General features: G+C 43.2%; 1 protein-coding gene across 2 annotated transcripts in view; it reads left to right on the top strand.

The window, feature by feature from the left end:
- Positions 1 to 20,511, top strand: part of SOBP (sine oculis binding protein homolog) — a 162,298-nt gene extending 141,787 nt beyond the window's left edge. For both annotated transcript variants that reach the window (XM_083176942.1, XM_083176943.1), the window contains 2 exons: positions 5,921 to 7,875; positions 18,564 to 20,511. In XM_083176942.1, the coding sequence (XP_083033068.1) occupies positions 5,921 to 7,873 (1,953 nt within the window). In that variant the 3' untranslated portion in view covers positions 7,874 to 7,875; positions 18,564 to 20,511. The remainder of the gene's footprint in view (positions 1 to 5,920; positions 7,876 to 18,563) is intronic.
- Positions 20,512 to 24,069: the final 3,558 nt, after the last annotated feature.

Here is a 24,069-nt window from a genome sequence, read left to right as displayed (position 1 = left end):
TTTGGGAGGCCTCTTTGGTTCTTGCGCACAGTACCGCAAGCTGCTGTACCTCTTGAACCAAGGGCCTTAAACAGGGGGATGCTGGTGTAAAAGTTATCCACATAGAGGTGATAACCTTTATCCAGGAAGGGGTGCACTAAATCCCAGACAATTTTCCCACTAACACCTACGAGGGAGGGGGGGCATTCTGGCGGTTCAATTCTTGAATCCTTCCCTTCATAAACCCTAAACCTGTGGGTGTACCCTGAGGTGCTTTCACACAGTTTATACATTTTTATGCCATACCTTGCCCTCTTACTGGGAAGGTACTGGCGGAATTTAACCCTTCCTTTAAAATGTATAAGGGACTCGTCGATACAAATAAATTTTTCAGGGATGTACACCTCTTCAAATTTGGCACTGAAATGATCAATGACCGGCCTGACTTTGAATAGCCGGTCAAAGGTGGGATCATCTCTGGGTGGGCACTGTGCATTATCGGTGTAATGTATAAATTTAAGAATTGTCTCAAATCGAGTCCGGGTCATGGCCATACGGTAAAATGGAGTACTGTACAGAACATCTGTACTCCAATATTGCCTAATTTCTGGCTTTTTTACTATGCCCATATGAAACACCAGACCCCAAAACGTCATCATCTCTACTGCATCTACAGGGGTCCACCTAGCAAATGATGACGTGGGGTTTTGAGCAATAAACTGCTGGGCATATAAATTAGTTTGGTCCACCATTAAATTTATAAAATCATCAGAGAAAAATAATTTGAAAAAGTCAATTTCTCTGAGACCTGTGGAATCAAATTGGATTCCTGGCATGGCCAAAAACTCAGGAACCTGGGGCTCAAAATTGTCTGGTGGTGGGGTCCATACGAGATCAATTATTGGGGGGGGGGGGTCTCAGCTGCTCTACGGGGCGTCTTTGAGGGGGTCCCTCATCACCAGAGGAGGAAGAGGAGCTTAAGGCGAATCCTTCAAATTCCCCGCTTGCATCACTGGCTGTGTCAGAGTCAGAAGCAAGCATGGCATATGCCTCCTCCACTGAATACATTCTCCTGGATGACTGGGAGGACATTTGGGAGGACATTTGGGAGGACATTTGGGATGCCATTTTTATTTTTGTGTTACTGGTAGTGAAATGTTTCAACACGTGTATAGTGTAGGGGGGGGTACAAACTTTATTTCAATCCGGGGGGTATGTAGTGTGTAGTGTGTATGTGGTGCAGAAAAAAAAAAATACTTTATACCAATAAAAAAAAAAAAAATGAAGGGGTTAAAAATAAAAAATTTAAGGGGTTAAAAAAAAAAAAAAAGGTCCTGCGCCAAAAATTGAGCACAGATGTTGGTCAGTAACGTCTGTCACTGAACAGCGCTCAAAGGCAACAGGAATTTAAACAAAAAAAAAAAAAAATAGATCAACCCTGTGCCGAAAAAGATGATCAGTGATGTACGTCACTGATCAGCGCACAGCGGCCACAGGACACCCACAAAATCACAGTGTGTGTAAAAAAAAAATTAAAAAAAGACCCCACAGCACACACACAAAAAAAAAAGGTGATCAGTGATGCGACACTGATTACCAGTGAGGTGCAGCAGGTGCACAACCTTTGGTGCAACTGACAGGTATATATAAAAAAAAAAAAACCTCTGTACCCCCAAAAAAGTTGCTGATCACCTCAGATATAGTGATCAGCACAAAAGGCGGGGGCAGCAGACACAAAATTTAGCACTCTCTATCACTCTCTGTCACTATCTCTCTCTATCTCTCTATCTCTCACTATCTATCACTCTATGACACTGCAGCAGCAGCACTGACAGGTATATCTATATATTAAAAAAAACCTGCGCCCCCAAAAAGTTGCTGATCAGTTAATTTATACTGATCAGCACAAAAGGAGGGGGCAGCAGTCAGTTATATAAAAAATATATAGCACAATCTGTCACTATCTCTCTCTATCTCTCTCTCTCTATCTCTCTCTATCTCTCTATAACTATCACACTGCAGCAGCACAAAATATAGCACTCTGTCACTAGGCCTCTCTATCTATCTCTCTCTCTCTCTATCTCTCTCTCTCTATCTATAACTATATCACACTGCAGCAGCACAAAATATAGCACTCTCTGACACTATCTCTCTCTCTATCTCTCTCTCTCTATCTCTCTCTATCTCTCTATAACTATCACACTGCAGCAGCACAAAATATAGCACTCTGTCACTAGGCCTCTCTATCTATCTCTCTCTCTCTATCTCTCTCTCTCTATCTATAACTATATCACACTGCAGCAGCACAAAATATAGCACTCTCTGACACTATCTCTCTCTCTATCTCTCTCTATCTCTCTCTATCTCTCTCTATCTCTCTATCTCTCTCTATCTCTCTATCTATCTCTCTATCTAGCTAGTACACTGCAGCAGCACAATTTCACAGGAAGGCACAAGTAGCAACAGGATCCAGGAAGCAGTGATGAAGCAGCGATCAGGTAAGTATGGAGCAAGTATGGAGCAAGGTTCTGGTCAGTATGGCGGCAGGGGGGTACGGTGACCGCACTGCACGCTATTCCAGACCGGAATGGCGTCTGCAGTGCAGTCACCGTTAGTTTAAATCCCCCTCCTTGGCTGTGATTGGTCCGTCGGTCCGACGGACCAATCACGGCCTTTGGGGGCGGGCGGGGTGAGGTGGGGTGACACCAGTGTCACCCTTACACCCCGCGGTGATTGGTGCTGTACTTTACAGCACCAATCACCTCTGATCCCGTGTCACCGGCGAACGTTATTCGCCGGTGACACAGGAAAACGCTGTAATTGGCTGTTCACACTGAACAGCCAATCACAGCGATCGCCGACGGGGGGGCGGCATCGCAGCCCCCCCTGGGCATGCACGGACATGTCTGCTGTCAGGGACAGCAGACATGTTGAAACTGTCACCGCGTCTATAGACGCGGTGACAGTTTAAATCCATGACGTACATTTACGCCATGTGTCGGGAAGTGCTTCCCGACCATGACGTAAATGTACGTCAAATGTCGGGAAGGGGTTAAGGACACTTCATTAGAAAATTACTCACTGGTAGCACCATGCAAATGGTTTACTATTAATTCTAATCTGTGTGTTTTGCGATGTAAATAATACAAATGAATATGAATTCTATGTATGATTAGAGCACAGTAAATTTTACTGTCTGATTTTTTTCTTATTTATTGTATATAGGGGTTTCTTACTATAAAGTCTAAAGGAGCCCATACACGTTACAGTTATTGTATACAATATTGTATACAATATCGCATCTCATCGCATCTCGGTTTTGCGATAAGATGAGATGAGATCTAGTACAAAAAGTACGTGCAGCACATACTTTTTGTAATAGATCTCATCTCATCTGATCTCATCGCAAAACCGAGATGCGATGAGATGCGATATTGTATACAATATTGTACACAATAATTGTAACGTGTATGGGCACCTTTAGATATATATAAATAATTAACAAATCGGGTAACCTCCATTGTGCGCTAATCATGATTAAAGATTAGCTGCCCCTCCGATATGACTCTCCTGTTAGTAAGAGCCTAAGTGTACAGTAAAAGTTGATGGACTATCTGTACTGATTGGCTAGGTGGTACCAGTTATAGCTCACCCCGATAACCCCCATTTCATATATATATATATATAGTACAGCAGGGGATCCGGCACAGCCACTTGAGAAGAAAGCTCCGGCGGGTGCCCATACGGCAAACAGCAAACTATACTCCACAGAGGTACCGCACTCCAGCCGATTTTCAAACAAATTTATTGCAGACAATGCAGACAGCAACGTTTCAATACAACCAAGTATTATCGTCAGGCTCGACTTGGTTGTATTGAAACGTTGCTGTCTGCATTGTCTGCAATAAATTTGTTTGAAAATCGGCTGGAGTGCGGTACCTCTGTGGAGTATATATATATATATATATGTTTTTGTTTGCTATGTACGGCGCTGCGGACACTTTGTGGCGCCTTATAAATAAACGTACTACTACTACTACATATTGGATGGAGACCCCCAGGCTTTTGGCAGAGCCTAAGGGAAATAAGGCGGCACTCCACGGATTTGTAGAAAAAGGTGTTTTATATTATCAAGGTGAATGTCACATAAACATCATCGACATTTCAAGGCAAAGGCTATGCGACAAAGGTGCATAAAGTGCTGTGCATAAAATTGTATTTATTTTTTATTTTTTGCACAGCACTTTATGCACCTTTGTCGCATATCCTGATGAAAAGGCCATCGGCCTTGAAACGTCGATGATGTTTATGTGACATTCACCTTGATAATATAAAAAACTTTTTTCTACAAATCCGTGGAGTGCCGCCTTATTCCCCTTAGGCTCTGCCAAAAGCCTGGGGGTCTCCATCCAGCATTTCATTACATTGGGAAGGCACCATGGTATCTACTATTTGTCCGGAGTGCCGAATAACAAAGGATGTATATATATATATATATATATCTACAATAGAAAAAACGGGCGCTTCATAGTGCGATTATCAGATGTATAAAAAGTGTTTACTTCTTAAAAAGATATCCACCACAAAGGTCAGGGTGAACGTACCACATGTGGCGGTATACAATCACCGCAGAAGATAAAGCATAAAATTGGTGCACAGCACCGGGTTACCACTGCTGGAGCGGTCTCTCTCGCCTGGGCTCCACAGTCTGAACGTCGCTAGGCCACGCCCACTTCGTCCAACGTGACGAAACGCGTAGGGGCGTGGCCTAGCGACGTTCAGACTGTGGAGCCCAGGCGAGAGAGACCGCTCCAGCAGTGGTAACCCGGTGCTGTGCACCAATTTTATGCTTTATCTTCTGCGGTGATTGTATACCGCCACATGTGGTACGTTCACCCTGACCTTTGTGGTGGATATCTTTTTAAGAAGTAAACACTTTTTATACATCTGATAATCGCACTATGAAGCGCCCGTTTTTTCTATTGTAGATTTGTTTGACTGTGGGATACAGGACACCCCTCGTGGGTTAAACGGAGCAGCCGGTTTTCCAAAAAGAACTGAGTGCAATCTATATGAACGGACAATATTGTTCATGGATAATTGGTTCCCTCTGATATTCGGAATTTTACCTTGAGTGGAAACCTATGTGACTGAGCTCTTATTGGCAGAGACCTTTTCAATTTATTGACTATTCGCGCACCGTTATTTGTTCTTATTTGATATATATATATATATATATATATATATATATATAAAAGCATAAATAAAACAGACATGTATTAACACAATAATCAGTACAGAGTCTCAGCAGCACAGAGAAAGACAGGTAAAATCCACAACAGGATGAAGAATTGCTCTTTCTAGAGGAGGGAATATAACTTGAGAGAGGTGCAAATTAAATGGCAATTCAATTTACCTTGGTAAAACATTGGGCTAATTGATCTCCAGGGACTATTCAATTAACCCTAAAGGAAGCCTGCAGGCTGCAGTTAACAGGGATTTTTTCCAGGTCTGGGCAGACCCAAAATTAAATTCTAGAGAGGTTGCCTGTTCCTGGGTGCCACAAAACTGGTAACACATAGGTCCAGGAACTTATTCCAGTTATATGTGTTAATGTTTGAAAATATTTAATTTACCAGCCGAGAAGAAAGGAGCTCTAATTGAGTAGCCTCAGGCATTAAAGCTCAAGGCTACCACTCATTTTCACACCTGCTAATTAAAGATGTGTAATTGAATTCCCACTTAGAATTAAGATAAACTAAAGTGACCTGACGTGTGTGGAAGTAGTTATAAAATAATTTTCTTTGTTTTTTCTTTTCTGTTTCACAATCACACAAATTTGATTTTGCTTTAGCTTGTCTGATAATTGTATTAATTGTTCTCCTGATTTTATATCAATTTCTTCTCAGTTTTATACATTTTTATGTCTATTTTATTTTAGGTATGTGATTGGTGTAAACATATACGACATACTAAAGAATACCTGGACTTTGGGGACGGGGAACGGAGGCTTCAGTTCTGCAGTGCAAAGTGTCTAAATCAATATAAAATGGACATATTTTACAAAGAAACACAAGCCAACCTTCCAGCTGGACTGTGCAATGCATTACATCCTCCAGTTGACAATAAAGCAGAAGGCACAGGGGTACAGCTGCTAACTCCAGATTCCTGGAATATACCGCTGACAGATGCTCGTAGAAAGGTTCCATCCCCAGTGTCTGCAGCTGGCCAAATGCAAGGTCCTGGATCATCAGCCTCAACTACTGCCTCTCCCTCTGATATTGCCAACAGCTCAGCTAATAAAATTCCAACACCAGTTCCCAAATCCATTCCCATGAATGAAAATTCAAATATTGCCCCAGTTCCAGTCCCACCACCTGCCAGCATTGTGCCTCCCATGGGCATGCCGCCAAGAAGTCCACCTATGATAATGACAAACAGAGGACCAGTTCCTCTGCCCATATTCATGGAACAGCAAATGATACAACAAATACGTCCACCATTTCTACGAGGCCCCCATGGCTCAAATCCTAACAGTCCTTTGCCCAATCCAATGATTCCTGGTATGGGCCACCCACCAGGTGGCCCCAGAGTTATGGGTCCTACATCTAGTCCTATGCATAGACCAATGTTATCACCTCATATTCACCCAGCAACTACACCTACAATGCCAGGCAATCCACCAGGACTGCTTCCACCACATACACCTGGAGGTCCACTACCTAGTCTTCCTTTCCCTCCCATGGGCATGATGCCAAATGGTCCTATGCATATGCCACAGATGGTAAATTTTGGTTTACCATCTCTTGCCCCTTTAGTGCCACCACCAACCCTTTTAGTGCCATACCCTGTTATTGTTCCTTTACCAGTCCCAATACCTATTCCCATACCCATTCCTCATGTAATGGATTCCAAACCCCCAAAGGACTTTTCCAGTAATGGTGAAAGCATCATTCCAAGCTCATCCAGTGAGACATCGGGAGCAAAGCCAAAGGATAATTCTTTGCACCCAAGGGATTCTACACAAAGGTCTTTAAAGACTTCTGACTCTTCGCCTGGTGGTTCAGGGCACTCTTCTCACCAGGCTACAGTAGTTCCGGAACATATGAAATCTGAAGTAGTGGACTTGACAATGAGGACAGCAAGCCCGGAAAATAGTAAACATAGCATCCCTAATATACTTCAGTTCCAACAGGATGGAGTCATAGATTTAACTGTGGCACACAGGTCTAGACTTCACAACGTAATTCATAAAGCTATTAATTCTCATCTAAAACTTGAATCTGAACCTATCAGTGTTGTAAACTTGGCTTTTGGTAACTCAGAGAGAACCAATGGTAGTGACTGTATGGACAGCAGTAGCCCAGTGGAGACAAAAATATATCCATGCAATGACTCTAATTTTTGTAGTCCAAACTCTCGGGCTCCCAGCACGCCAGGATTTGAAAGCAGTTCTGCAGTTTGCAATGTCATTGTAAATGGTACAAAGAGCACAGAGGCTCCTAAAAGTTCTGAGAAGTTACATGAGCAAAAAAAGGCAATTCTGGACAAGGAGCCAGTGGTAAGCGAGTTGGAATCTGTTAAAGAAAACAACTGTGCTTCAAATTGTCACTCAGAGAAAGAAGCTAGCAAGAAGAGTCTTGCGGAAGACTTGTCCCTTACATCTGGTGACAAACAAGATCCAAATCTAAACAACCCTGCAGATGAGGACCATGCTTATGCTCTAAGGATGTTGCCTAAAACAGGCTGCGTTATCCAGCCTGTGCCAAAACCAGCAGAAAAGACTGCACTGACACCATGTATAATCTCAGCTCCCATTCTCACCACAGGGACAGAGGATATGGAGCCACCACTCAAAAGGAGGTGCCTCCGTATTCGAAATCAAAATAAATAAAGGTTTGTGTAAATATTATTCTTCTTGTTTAGATGATCAATATAAAGTTATGCTTTCTCTCTTCTATACTTTTTTCCCGTTAATTTGTTTTTATACATTTTTGTATATCTTGAACGTAAGCTTCCAATACATTGAGGGCCTGATTCAGAGAGGCCCATGCAAAAAAATATGTAAATGTCACAGCCTCTCGGTTTTTAATTAGTCGTCCTCTGGAGTTTTCTCAAATCTTGTTTCAATAACCGACCTACTAAGGGACCCTATGGTTGCACAGAATGTTTGTTGGAAGTAAAATGCTGGAGCCATTGTAACTGCATATGGAAATGCATTTTAATATTAAAATGTTTGTGAACTCAATATAGCCAAATAAAGAGTAAAGGCCAATACACACTTGTTATTTTGAGCTCAAAGCAACTCAGTTTTACCATTAGAGTGCTTTCAGCTCAAAAGCACCCCCGTTGTGTACTGCCCGGCAATGAGCGGTATTACTAGCAGATGAGTGACGGGGCAGGGTTGCCGACCCTCCCGGATTCAGGGGGGACCCCCGCCGACCCCCGGATCGCGGCATTAAAATGCCGCAATCCTCGGGTCTCAGAGGAGGGGGCGGAGCTAAAACGGCACAATCGCGTCATTTTAGCCCCGCCCCCTCCACGGAGATATGTGAATTTGATGCTTTAACAACATGGGGGCGGGGCTTAGTGATGTCACACGTAAGCCCCGCCCCCTGAGCGGCTTCTGAAACTCTCCTCTCTGGGCTTCTCCCGTAGAGGAGAATCTTAAAGTCGGCAACCCTGGTGACGGGGTGGACGGCTTTCCATAGAGTCCTGCTATGGATAGCCATCCACCCCTGCTAAAATCGCTTGGATGGGCTAAAATTGCAACAAATTGTCTTTATTATCTGTATACATTTAGCACTGGGGCCCAACCAGGTGGGGTTGTATTTGGCACACACAGCTCATTAGTATACTTATACATTCTTCCCTACTAGAGAAACAAATCCTAGCTCATTTTTTCAATCCTAGAATTTGGTATTTCCAATACCAGGAAAATCCTGGATTGGCCACCCTACTCCTTACCTCCAAAACTCAAGAAATTACAAGAGAAGATACAAGAGCACAATTTGCCTTAAGATGCTAAATAAATATGTACAGTTTTAAAAAACAAACAAACAGCAATCTGAATGGAGAAAAGGTGAAAATGACATTACATCCCTGACAAAAATCCCTGCAGTGCTGGGAAAGGATATTCAGTTTATTGCAGTCAGCATGGGTTGCATTTTGCGCACACAGCTCCTTAGTTTACTTATACATGCCTCCCTACTAGGGATACCAATCCTGGGGAATTATTCCAATGCTAGTATTCGGTATTAAAAAATGCTCAATACCAGAATCCCGGGTTTGGCCTCCCTAATTAAAAAAAATGCCTCTAAACTGGCCATCCCGCACATTTATACCCCTTTTACACCCAAATCCCGGATCCTACCCAGTATTTGGAAAACAGATCCAAGCCAGGTTGGATCCGGGATTTGCACCGTTTACACACCGGATGTCAGCTGCCCGCCCACTTCCTCCTGAGGGTGCACGCAAATCTAAGTGACCTGAGAGTCACTTAGCTATGCGTGCACGTTCACCATCACTTATAGAGTCACTTAGCTATGCGTGCACGTGCCCACCATCATTCGATGGTGGGCGGCCGGGCGGGGCTTAGTAGACTTGCAAAGCTGTGAATTTGACCAGAATAACCCCCATAGTACTGTGTATGTATTATACAGCATCATTGACAGATCTCCTGAAGGCAGTGCAAGGATATGATTTTCAAATTGCTCTTTTTAACAAAGGTGACTACACCATACTTGCCTACTTTTGAAATCTAGTTTCAGGGAGATTATAGTTGATAATATCATTTTGCACAGCGCTCCATTGATGGGGCGTGTCATGCTCCACCCAAAGGGCGTGTCTAGTTCCATATATGGAGAAATTGTGAAAAGAGATTGTGAATGTCGCACCTAGAAGCGGGGGTGTGTACTGCTACATCTGAGAGGAATCTTATAAAATGACTTATATCCAAATGTAGATGAGCCGCAAAGCAGTTAGTACGAGCTACTGTACTTGGTAAAGTGCTGGGAAATGGTGCTGAAGATTCAATGTAAATGTATCTATCTTTCATTCCTTTTTTCCCCAAAAAATGTAACAGTGTAATGTGGGCTAGGTGAAATGAGGGAGATTGCTAGACTAATGAGGGAGAGAGGGAGATTGCTGCTATTTCAGGGAGTCTCCTGCAGAATGCAGGAGGGTAGGCAACTATGGACTACACATCAACATAGAAGCCAAAAAGAAAGTAAATATGTAATAGAAGCAAAATGATGTGTTTACCATGGTGTTTTTCTTTAATTATTGATACTTTGGTTTTATAAAATGACACAGTTGTCTAAAGATGGAAAATGCCTAGAAGTCACGCTTTTAAAATATGAAATAATTCTACTTTACTAGAACTGTAGATTCTAGCTATTATTTTGTAGACTGTATTAGACTATGTATTGGTACTCTTTACCTAGAAGGGCGCCCGTCGCGGGCATCGCGGGTACATTTATGTCTGGCCGCGACGCGACCGACGCGATGCCCGCGATTTCCCATTGAAACCCATGTTAAACATGAAAATCGTGTCGGTCGCGTCGCGGCCGGCCATAAATGTACCCGCGATGCCCGCGACGCGATGCTCCCGATTTCCCATAGGAATCAATGTTAAAAGGCGCGATGGACCCGATTTTACTGTTAAATGGCTCAATGGACCCGATTTGGCCATAGAAATCAATGTTAAATGGGCCACAGAGCCCATTAACCCTTAAATGTCCCCCCCAATTTTTAACGCCACCCCACGATCCACGCGAACCCGAAGCGTGGCGAGCGCAGCGAGCCCGCGAGGGGCGGCGGTACGCGTCCTCCGACCTTTTCATGCCCTACTATCCACTAGGGCGTGGAGTGAGAATATAATAGTGTGGCAAGCGCAGCGAGCCACCGAGCCCGAAGCGTGGCGAGCGCAGCGAGCCCCGCGAGGGGACGCGGATACCTTCACAGGTAGACGCGTCCCCTCGCGGGCTTCACAGGTGTCGGCGTCGCCACGGACACCTGTGAAGCCCGCGAGGGGACGCGTATAACTGTGAAGGTATCCGCGTCCCCTCGCGGGGCTCGCTGCGCTCGCCACGCTTCGGGCTCGGTGGCTAGCTGCGCTCGCCACACTATTATATTCTCACTCCACGCCCTAGTGGATAGTAGGGCATGAAAAGGTCGGAGGACGCGTACCGCCGCCCCTCGCGGGCTCGCTGCGCTCGCCACGCTTCGGGTTCGCGTGGATCGTGGGGTGGCGTTAAAAATTGGGGGGGACATTTAAGGGTTAATTGTGCTTATTTGGGCTCTGTGGCCCATTTAACATTGATTCCTAGGGCCAAATCGGGTCCATTGAGGCATTTAACAGTCAAATCGCGGTCAATCAGCCTTTTTAACATTGTTCCCTATGGGAAAATCGCGGTCATCGCGGTCATCGCGGGCATCGCGGCAATCCCGATTTACCCGCGATGCCCGCGATGACCGCGATGACCGCGATTTTTACCCCCGACGACCGCGATTTCAATCGCTGGCGCCGTTCTAGGTAAAGAGTACCTTATTACTGTATCTTCAGATTTCCTTTTAGAAAACCTTCTTGCTTATTGTAGGTATCTTTATCAAAATAAAGAAAAGGTTGTGTTAACACTGTACATGCTTATTAGGTTGTACTGCCATCTTGTGCCCACTTTCAGGTAGGACTTGTGCACTGTGACTGCTGTAGCCTTTCTAGTGTCCATTTGTTCTGTGTCAGAGAATCACAATTGATTGCATCTGGACATATGTTGCTATGGAGTAAAATAGGTTAAGTGGAGTTTTATTTAGTACATAATCTTCCATTAACATGCTATATAGTTGTTGAATCTCCTGAACCACTGAAGAGATTGAGGAGGAAGGAAAAAGAAGGACTCTCCAAATGCAAGAAATAACCATTCTAGACAAATTCATGAGGTGTTTAAGCAGTGATTTTATTATAATGAGACATTAGTAGATCCATTAGATGTACAAAGCTAGAATCCATCCACCCCTAAAGCAGACTCTAATACTATATCTAAAATGTCTCCTCTCCTTCAGTGAAGAAGCAGCCACCTTTTTATTCCAAGATGCTGCAGCTGAATAGAGCAGTTTCTAATTGACTATCTTGGGAGCCAGCAACAGCAGTGACTGCTGCCACATTAGCTTAGCATTGCATGTCCCAGAGGGTAAAGGGTTTTTTGGTAGGCTGGATAGTGTACTGTATTATCTGAAAGCTTATTATAAGTACAGTGTGATTTGGTTTGATCTCAATGTTGGTTTTAATACTCAAGTAATAATGGCATTAAGTGTTTAGCTGACAGTGGTTCCCAATGTTTTTTGAATCACGGCACCCTAGAGTATCAAATTGTTTTTCACGGCACCCCTAGACCCCCAGAAAATTAATTATATTGGGATTCTATGCGATTCCTAGGGTCAGTTATGTGGTAAAGGGCAGGATTTGCTTCTATTTGTACACATTTTATGATTGGCAGCCACCAGCACTGGTTTTGCCCATAAATAATTAATCATAAATAATTCGAATTGGTCCTAGATCACCAACCCGGGGCACCCCTACAAGTGTCCCGAGGCACCCCAGGGAGCCACGGCACACAGTTTGGGAACCACTGGTTTAGCACCAACATTTTACACAGTACTTTCTAGAGATTATTCACATGGGCCCCCCTCACAGGACCTTACAGGTTAATTTCTCCACCAAACAACAGCGCAAAATATGTACATTTGCTGTGGGTGTCTGTGAGTGTGTGTGTGTGTGTGTGGGGGGGGGGGGGTCACTACTATCTTGAGATGTTGCCCATAGCAACCATTCAGAATCTACTTATTTATTTTGCACCTTCTAGATTAGAAGATAATAGATAATATAATCTGATTGGTTGCCTGTAGCAACATTCCATCTTCAATAGAAATCCCAGCTTAGTAAATAAACCCCTTACTTGTTTAAATAGTAGTGTGCCCTGCTGCTATTACTGTATATTCAGTTTATTGGTGACAGTTGCCAATCAGCTGCTCAGTGCTTGCTCCAGGCCTACTAGCGCCCCCAGACAGAAAATTTTGAAGCACCTTCCCCTACCACCAGCACACCACCTCCACAAAAGAACCCCTTACAAGAACCACTGTGTTGTACATTGCATTACCTTTTCTGTCTGCGCAGGTAACACAACTTGAGCACGGAAGGCATAGAAGGTCCCAGTTCACACTCACAGAGGAGCCACCGAGCGGCTTGTGTTCCACCCCTGCATGCAGTACTGCTGCTATCGCAGTACACAGCGAGCAGGTGGAGGTGGCAATAGCAGGTAAAGGTGGGTTATCGCGGGTCCGGGGCTGAGCTGAGTCTTCCCCAGCTCTCTCCTCCTAGCCATCAGCTGACAGGTGTCGCCTCATCCCCTCAGTCAAAGCTGCTCTCTAGGGCAGCAGCACAGGGCGGCATCAGGCGGGCAGCACCAGGATCACACATAGATGTGGCCACTGGAATATGGCATATCCTGGAGGCAGGGCCAGCAACAGAAATCTTGGGGCCCCATACACTGATATCACTGAGGACCCCCACACTCTTAAGCGCTACAAACTCCCTCCCACGCTTGAACCTAAACTGGACGCGCTCCCTTACCCTGCGGCCTCTCTCTATCACAGATGCCCACCCTCACACCCTGCGACCTGCGCTCTATCACACTGACACACTCCCTGCAGCCTGTGCTCTATCACACTGACACAATTCCTCGCCCTGCAGCATGCACTCTATCAGACTGATGCTCTCCCTCACCCAGGAGCCTGCATTATGTCACACTGACGCAATCCCTCACCCTGCACTCTATCACACAGACCCAATCCCTTACCCTGCGACCTGTGCTCTATCACGCTGACGTGGTCCCTCACCCTGCAGCCTGCATTATGTTACGCTAACACAGTCCCTCACCCTGCACTCTATCATACTGATGCACTCCCTCACCCTGCGGCCTGTGCTCTATCACACTGACGCACTCCCTCACCATGCGCCCTGCGCTCTATCACACTGACGTGATACCCCCCCCCACACACACACACACAAGCTAATCCTGAAACTCTAGCAACCCTAGCAAATTCAATAGCAGGAAGCACTGAACTGCAGCAGCAGATACATAGCTCCACCCATTTAGCCCCCGGTGGGACCCATGTAGCTTCACCCACTCACGAGCAGGGATGCCGGGCGTCTGAGGGGGGAGGCCAGGGGCTGGGGGCTGCTGAGGCCACTGAGAGAATCCTTGGACACATGACAGCCTCCTGTCCTGCTGCTGCTCCTGGAGGCTGTCACATATTCTCACCCCACACAATGCTGACAGTGAGTCTCCTCGGGAGCAGCAGCAGCAGGGTATGTCATGACCCAGTCCGGCACTGATGGGGGCCTGTTTTGGGGTCCCTCAGATCAGCGGGGCCCAGGTCAGCTGATCCCCTTGACCCCCCCCCTGTCGCGGGGCCTGCCTGGAGGACACATGCAGGAACCATACACACAAAGTGTGGAAGCAGTCTTCTAGGGGGGCACCCGCCTTGCCTCCCCCCTGTATCCGTCCATGACTGAGGCCACCCTTAGAAGTCATCGCCCAGCGCGGCCACTAAGGAATGTGCCTTGAGCCGGCCTTGCTGCTGCACCCAGTGTGTGGGCCGAAAATGCTGGGCTCCCATGTGCAAGGCCCCATGGACAGGTGACAATTAGAAGTGGACAGCTGGCAGTTGGAGGAAAAAGTGCAAGGGCTGCTGGGTAGTGAGAGTCTCTGAGGAGAATGAGGATTGGCGGACGTTCCATCAGGCAGTTTTTATATGTTCACTAGACTGCGATTACACAGATGAGCAAACAGATCTGAATCAGGCCCTTGGTGCATTTGGCCCATGATGTTTATTAAATTTACCCCTAGGTTCTATTTGCCATAAGTAATTTATTTGGTTGTGGTATGCAGGGCTGATTAAAGGTTCCAGGTGTCCTAGGCTAATACACATGTAGTTCCCCTTGTAATGCTGCTAAACACATGTGTATGAGCACTCAGGGACTCACCAGTCATACTGCCCATGTGCATGTAATGTGAAGGTTATGCAACTGGCATTTAGGATCTATAACGATTGTGGATACTTTGGCTTTAGACTGCCCAGCTGGAGCTGTAGCACAATGTACATAAAGTAATGGTTCCATCAGCAAGTTACATTGGCACAGTCATCTGGCAGACACCTTAAGAACTTCACTCCACACAGCACATCGGTATAGGTTATAGCTTAGAAGCATGGAATAAATTACCCTTTTATTTTATTCATCGGCTGTCACATGCATGCAGGACCTTCCCCCCCCCCCAAAAAAAATAAATATATAATCTTGGTTACCCAGGCACTGGTGGTATGTTATTTAAATAGTAATCATACATAAATGCATCACAATGTCAACATGGTCAAACTGTCAACATGCTTAGCATGTTTTCTGGGTCTCGGCAGTCATGTTACCATCATTTCCACTGCAGACTAACAATTCCTAACCCTGGAAGCAGGAGGAGGAGATTGCAGGTGCACACTGAATATAAATGCTAAACCTATTAATATCATTGCTGTATTGTATTTCAGAGGTTCTTAGCATAATGATGGCCATTATTATCGGCTTGTCCACCGTGTCCAGGTAACCTCTATCGTACATGTCCCTAACACTACTCTGAGACAAGTACAGGGCGCGGGACCCCCCAGGCCAGCCCAGCAGAACCACCCCATGGCATCACATTAGTGTGAAATTAAAGTGATATTAAAGGGATATAAGGGAAATCAGCATTTATATTTAGTGTGCACCTGCATTCTCCTCCTGCCTGCTGCACTACAAGTCTCAGCAGGTAGCACCTCACATGTTCAGGGTGTGCAGTCTAGGGCCCCTCCCCCAATTCCTAACACTAACAGACGCCTCCTCCAGCCTAATCCTAACCTCCATCTGTAGCCTAACCCTCCTGTCAGTCACTATCCATGTGTACATGTTAACATTCTGAGGATGTTGACTTGCTGTCTGTCAACATGTTGACAATAGGAATGCGGATGTGGAAACTGTTGACAATATGACTGGATCCAATTCCCAAATTAATTTAATAGGATATTTATGATACCTGCACAAACACACATGGAACATGAAAACTCCTCATAGATAGTGACCCGACTGGCCTGCAACCAATGGCTCCAGCACTTTGAACCTGCAGTGTTCTCTATGCTAAGAATGTTGTGCCAACATCTCCATATGTTAATGACTGCCATAGGAAAACACGTATAATACAGTGGCAGATGGGCAAGAATACAACAGGCATATTCACTTCTGTCATGAGAGCCTTTCCATTTGTATACTGATACTATTTCCTGCACCAGCTTCTACATTAACGTTATTTTTTTAATTTAAAACTAAAGATAGATTTTTTTTTTTTAAGTAATGGTCACAACTAATTTGCATGTTTTTTTATATGATACTCAATAATTATGTACATAGTAATGTAATGGTTAGTTACAGAAATAGCTGCATTTCCACACTGCAGCATCATCCCATTCTGCACGCCACTTATACAGATAATAAAGCAATTAAACTTAATTAACATCTATTTAAAGCTATGTAATGCCAGTGTGAATAGTATTGTTCCAGAATAATAGTTATCCTAAACTCAAACAAACTAATTTACCATAACAGATGCAAATCATATTTTGATCAGAATGATTTACAAAACAATGTTTCTGCTGATTACTTAGGAAGAAGAACACTGAAATGCTTCAATAGGGATTTCCGGGTAACAGTTGCATCAGCATGTTATTATGCTTTGACATTTACCCCACTAATGTAGTTGTAAAATACTAAAAGTTATATTAAATTATATTTTCTAAGTGTATTTTTTGCCCGATTAAAATCTATGCTATTTGCTAAGACATATAGGGGAAATTTACTAAGATGGGCGATCTGTTTCACATGTGATGTTGCTATGGGCAGAATCTACTAACCAGAATCTACTTCTTATTTATTTAGCACCTTCTAGAATAGGGGTGGGCAACAAGCGGCCCTCCAGATGTTGATGAACTACACATCCCAGCATGCCTTGCCTTAGTTTTGCTATTTGGCCAAGGTGAAACTGATGCAAGGCATGCTGGGATGTGTAGTTCATTAATATCTGGAGGGCTGCTTGTTGCCCATCCCTGTTCTAGAAGATAATAGATAGTATCTGATTTTTTGTCAATAGCAACATCCCATCTGAAATAGATCTCCTATCTTAGTAAATTTCCCCCACAGTATAACATGTTGTCGTTTGGGATATTTTTCATTGTGATCTGCAACATAGAAGAAGTTGTATTTAATGTCTCATTTATTAAATGCTTGTTGGTGTGATGTTTTGCTGACATGTCTGATAGCTGCTGTGCTCTTAAGAAATAACAGATAAGAAAACCAGTTATCAAATTCAATGTTTAGTTTTTCAAATATCTGTTGATTTTTCACATTTTCATATCTATATGAAATCTGCCCAATTCACATCCTGGGATCCCCTATGTTTTTTGTCCCCTGAGTTTCTAAAACCAGCACTGGTTCTGTGAGCCCGGGGCTGGTTATGCTCAGGAGGGTGGACCCCATGCCATTTTTTCTTTTTTTCTTCTTTACTTTTACACATTTTATTGGACAGAACCATGCATAGATCACACTGGTCTGTGCATGGTTCTGTAAAACACACTATTTTGAACTTGGTCTATTTGTTTTGCGGTTTTTGGTATCGTTTTCCAAAAATCACATCCTATTAAATTTGCGGGTTGTATACTTTATTATGGGTAAACATCTGGATGCGAATTGAAGTGTGAGAAAAAATCAGCAGGTCAAAATGTGTGATTTTCGCTGCAAATCACATCCTATTAAATGTACGATTTTTGGAAAACATTTTGTGGCAAAAAATTCAAAATGCAAAAGTTTAAATATCTTATCCATAGATGGTTTTCAATTTAGTCACAATGTGTGCTCCTGTTTAGTGTAAATCGAACAGTAAAATAGACTGTGCAGGCAAGACTATATATAGTCCAAATCAGGGTTGCCTACTCTCCCGGAATGGCTGGGAGGCTTCCGAAAAATGGGTCCCCCTCCCGGGCTACCCAGAAAGGAGGGCAACCTTTCCGGATTCTGAGGGACCCCCAGAGCCCCAATCCCCCCATCCGGAACACGGCATCATCCTTCCAACTGCAGATTTTTTTTTTTATTTTTTTTTTTACTGCTGGATACTCTCTCTCTCTGTGTGCGTGTACATGTTGTAGGGAATATAGATTGTAAGCTCCTCTGGGCCTCTAATGTGAATGTTCATATATTCTCTGTAAAGCGCTGCAGAATACAATATGTCACTCATTATAACAATTACGTCTAGGTGCCTGTAAGTGGAAAATTATAGAGGATTAGCAAGAGCCGTGGCACTTAAAAATTGATTGATGCTTACACACATCTGATGCCCTAGTCTACCATATATAAATACAGCCAGCTTTCCCTTACTGTTCATGTGATGTATTGCAATGTCTGCTTTTTGTGTAACCAGTTCTAATGTTCTTCTCTGTATTTGTTTCTATAGGATGCTGGCGTACAGGGTATCTTGCATGGGAAATGGGAATGGCGCAATATATGTTACTTCACCAAACTACCAGCTGGTCCACTCCTTGTTTCCGTCTGCCTGCCACTGCCTTTGCTGAACACAAACAGATTTCCTGCTGTCTCTATCCATTGTGATATCACGCAAGGAGAGTCATCTGTAACTCACAGGATGCTGAGCATTCCTCCTTTACTTTCCACTACACCCGCAGTAACTTTCAAAAAGAAGAAAGTGGACCAATTGATTACTTATCCCCTCAATGTCTGTAGGGTTTGGAAATGTATGACTGGAAATATGTGGACTTCTGCTTTTTATTTTTGTTTGTTTTAAAGAGACTTTTATGGTTTTGCTGCTACAATGAGAATTGTACTTTGCTATTTAGGGTTTGGAACTGTTGAAAGGGTAAATGATTTGTACTGGAGTAGCAACACTACAAAGTCATCTCTCTCTTACCCACAATGCACTTTTAATTGAAGCATATTATATATATAAAAAAATCTTTTAATGGCTAATATTGTACTTTTTTTTATTTTAACAAAGGCCACCTTTATGTCTGATGCCATATTTTCAGTGTTAGGCTTTTTGGAGTTTCATCCTTAAAGATTGCGGTAGAAGGCAGCATGAATAGTTGATATTGTGGTTTCTTGTACAGGCTAGATGGCAAAAGAGATCTGTAAATGTTTATTCTACTCAAATTTCTTATAGAACTCCCCCCTACACAGCACCCCAGTTGGGAACAGAGCAAAAGTGTAGACCTAAAGACCAAAATTCCCCTAGGGTGTAACATAATCTGAGAGGGGAGAGAAGAGATATTTGCTGAGCGTCATAAGAGATGTAGGATGAAATTTCACCCTCCTTATATTTAACTGATCCAGGAAGCCAGAGAGAAGATCTCATCACATACACATTGCCCTTTCATGATCATTGGAATAGTATGGGCATGCCAATGATGGAACAGGGGAAAAGTGGAATTTTTGTCCCCAGACACACTTTTTCATAGAACCACAAACCCATTTCCCTGCCTGCTATTTTGTTTTTGTATTTGCTTACTCCTGTTTTGATAAAGAAAAATGTGCAATTCAGTCCTCAGTCACTGGTGTGAGGATATCACAGGGTAGAAGTAACATTAATGTAATTATGTGCACTTGTACAGATGTAGCCAAGAGTCCAAAATGACACTAGCATAGAGCTTGTGTGGTGGCACTTATCTATGAGAAAGAGCGGAACTAATGTAAAGTCTCCCCACCCCTTATTATTTTTTATTACAAGTTTTAAAAGTCTCATTAAATCACATTGTGATTCAGTGTATATGTTTACTAACTCAAATAAAGCATTTGCTCATTCTCCTATCTCTGCACAGTGCCTGCTATTCGAGATAGACATGCATTTTATAAAGTTATGTGGATTCAAAAGGAAGGCACTCTGTGCAGTGTGGGTTGGAGCATAGCAGCTTTTTTAGTGTATGTGTACTGTTAGTACTATGTATATACTGTATTTCTACAGCTTCATTTGTAAGAAAGGAAAAAAAAAACAAAAAAAAACTAAATCAGCAGTTTAAACTACTGTTTCCGCAACAACTCCCGTTATTTATTAATATGGACTCAATTCTGATTTTGTGGAGTGTCAAATCCTCTGTCATGTTACATGTTTCCAAAGTTGTAACTCTGAGCTTGTTGGGAACAGCAGACCTGTCCAAATGTTTCCAAAATGAAAAATACAAAATATCATTCTTTGGTAAATTTGAAGAAACTCTTTGTATTGTTATTAACATTCCCACTGTGAAGAGGGTGACCTGTGTGTGTGGAAAGAAAGTAACATACAACTGAAGTGTTGCTGTTTGTTATTTGTTGGTTTGGATTCATAGGATGTTGTGATGGACTGTTCTTTAGAACATCTCTTTTTATCTGATAAATTTCTGTGTAACTTTGAATATGCTGTTTTTTGTGATTTCTGTACACACATTACTGTGCATACACTAAACATGGTCATGGTTTTTGTAAATGTATTTACTAAGGGGCACCTGTCACCCATCCCTCTACTGTTACTTTTGTTTTACTACATGGTGCTGCATGGTAGTTTGTGTAACTAGACATGGAAACGAGCCTTTTTAGGACCCCAGTGGCACTGGACCTTTCTCTGACAACCCATCATGGATTCCAAGCTGAGCTGTTACACTGTGTGTGTGTGTGTGTGTATATACATATACAGTATATATATATATATATATATATATATATATATATATAGACGTGCAGAGGTGCGGCACTCCTGGTATCAATAAAGACTCGTAGTCGGGAAACTTCCACAACGTTTCAGTTCATGTTGAGAACTTTTTTCAAGTGTACAAATAACAATAAAAAACATCTTACCTTTATAGTACCAACACCCAATGTGTAAGCGCGGCTGGCTGGAAGCGGGACCTCACTCCCGTCCAGTGTTGTCGCAGAGAAATGACGTCATCATGCCCAACGTGGCGCATGACGCAGTGTGTGTGAGGGAAGCCCGTAACCAAGGAAACATGTAAACAAACAAAGCAGCGGCCGTACCTGTACATAAAGCAAAATACAGTTCAATCAGTAAGCGAGTAGCGGGGTAAAAATGTCTGAATATACGGCTATGGGCGCTATGCATACAATAAGGCTAAGATAGCACTGGAGTTAACTAATTAAGTGAGTGCGAGATGCCATGCCTATAATGGCAATCGACATACTGGTGTCAACCTAGGTACCATACATGAATACTGCAGGCTAGAGACAACCTAATGATAATAATAATATAGAGATATAACACAACTAAATATGTAAGCATGAATATAACGAGCAGCAAAAAAATATAAGGATGAAAAAGATGTAGAAAATACCAAGAATAAAGAGCAATAGAGAAAAGTGGACATAAGTGTAACCGAGAATGGCAGATTCAATGCGAAATAAAGGAAATGTTCTCATTAAGTCCTTTAGGTGAGATGACATCCATTGTCATGATCCACTTAGTTTCTAATTGGATAAGCTTCAATGATCTATTGCCCCCTCGTGTAATAATCAGAAAGGGATAGGCAATGTAGGTGGAAATCCACTTCTTTCTTCTTTAAGCGGAGAAGATCTCTATAAATGCTTTCACATGATGCTGCTTCGGCTTCATCCGCTATGCCTTTGTCACAGACAATCTGTTCCACTTCTGACTCTGAATACGTGAACGTATCCCCAGCATGAAATTGCATATGGCCAAACGCCTCCGTTCCTCCCTCTGCCATACCTGTATTTGCACTAAGGCAACCGCTATATGCTAACTCGGTAATAGGCTGAGGGCCGTTGCAGTGTATAAGAAAACACCTCACTGTGTGACAACTGCTATTGCGGATCCACTCCTGTATCCGATCCTGGCAGACAACCACATGCACTATAAGATGTAAAATAGTGCTGTGACAAAGACGCTCCAAATTGAGTACGTTACTTGCTTGTAGATTGGGTGCCCATGACTGGTTCCAACGCTTTCCCAGCAGAGGTTCCTATATAAACATCGATGGTCTGGCACTCCAAATGATAGGTAAACAATGTCCCGGGTGCCCTCACAGAATAATGGTGATAGACGTGCAGAGGTGCGGCACTCCTGGTATCAATAAAGACTCATAGTCGGGAAACTTCCACAACGTTTCAGTTCATGTTGAGAACTTTTTTCAAGTGTACAAATAACAATAAAAAACATCTTACCTTTATAGTACCAACACCCAATGTGTAAGCGCGGCTGGCTGGAAGCGGGACCTCACTCCCGTCCAGTGTTGTTGCAGAGAAATGACGTCATCACGCCCAACGTGGCGCGTGACGCAGTGTGTGTGAGGGAAGCCCGTAACCAAGGAAACATGTAAACAAACAAAGCAGCGCCGTACCTGTACATAAAGCAAAATACAGTTCAATCAGTAAGCGAGTAGCGGGGTAAAAATGTCTGAATATACGGCTATGGGCGCTATGTATACAATAAGGCTAAGATAGCACTGGAGTTAACTAATTAAGTGAGTGCGAGATGCCATACCTATAATGGCAATCGACATACTGGTGTCAACCTAGGTACCATACATGAATACTGCAGGCTAGAGACAACCTAATGATAATAATAATATAGACTGGACGTAAATATCTGATAAGGCACAGATTCAATTGTGACAGCACTCATGTGGTCTATCAGATACTTTGCCCGTGTGGGCTAGCCTACATAGGCAAAACTGACTGCAAATTCAAGGATAGAATGACGGCACATCGGTCAGCTATTCGTAAAGCACTGGCATCTGGAAAAGCAGAACAACCGGTCGCCAGGAATTTCCTGGAGTTCAGGCATCCTTTGAATTCATTGCGATATCGTATGATCGACACAGTACCTCCGTTGCCACGTGGGGGCAATAGATCATTGAAGCTTATCCAATTAGAAACTAAGTGGATAATGACAATGGATGTCATCTCACCTAAAGGACTTAATGAGAACATTTCCTTTATTTTGCATTGAATCTGCCATTCTCGGTTACACTTATGTCCACTTTTCTCTATTGCTCTTTATTCTTGGTATTTTCTACATCATTTTCATCCTTATATTTTTTTGCTGCTCGTTATATTCATGCTTACATATTTAGTTGTGTTATATCTCTATATTATTATTATCATTAGGTTGTCTCTAGCCTGCAGTATTCATGTATGGTACCTAGGTTGACACCAGTATGTCAATTGCCATTATAGGCATGGCATCTCGCACTCACTTAATTAGTTAACTCCAGTGCTATCTTAGCCTTATTGTATGCATAGCGCCCATAGCCGTATATTCAGACATTTTTACCCCGCTACTCGCTTACTGATTGAACTGTATTTTGCTTTATGTACAGGTACGGCCGCTGCTTTGTTTGTTTACATGTTTCCTTGGTTACGGGCTTCCCTCACACACACTGCGTCACGCGCCACGTTGGGCGTGATGACGTCATTTCTCTGCGACAACACTGGACGGGAGTGAGGTCCCGCTTCCAGCCAGCCGCGCTTACACATTGGGTGTTGGTACTATAAAGGTAAGATGTTTTTTATTGTTATTTGTACACTTGAAAAAAGTTCTCAACATGAACTGAAACGTTGTGGAAGTTTCCCGACTACGAGTCTTTATTGATACCAGGAGTGCCGCACCTCTGCACGTCTATCACCATTATTCTGTGAGGGCACCCGGGACATTGTTTACCTATCATTTGGAGTGCCAGACCATCGATGTTTATATATATATATATATATATATATATATATATATATATATATATATATATATATATATAGACATTGGATGGGCTCTGCACACACTAAATTAACTGATAATAAATAGTGGAGATTTGGTTCATGAATTGATCAATGCATTTAAGCCTGCAGCCCCCGTCAAGGGACCCCACTGTTCTGCAGGTCCTACCACTATCGCTGAAAATGGCTGCAATACACATAGCTATCACATCAATGTTTGATACCAGGCATGC

This window comes from Crinia signifera, chromosome 3 (genome assembly GCF_055691185.1).
Source record: "Crinia signifera chromosome 3, ASM5569118v1, whole genome shotgun sequence".
Classification (NCBI taxonomy): Eukaryota; Metazoa; Chordata; class Amphibia; order Anura; family Myobatrachidae; genus Crinia; species Crinia signifera.
Note: the sequence above shows the minus strand (reverse complement) of the source record. Positions and strands in the feature narration are given on the sequence as shown.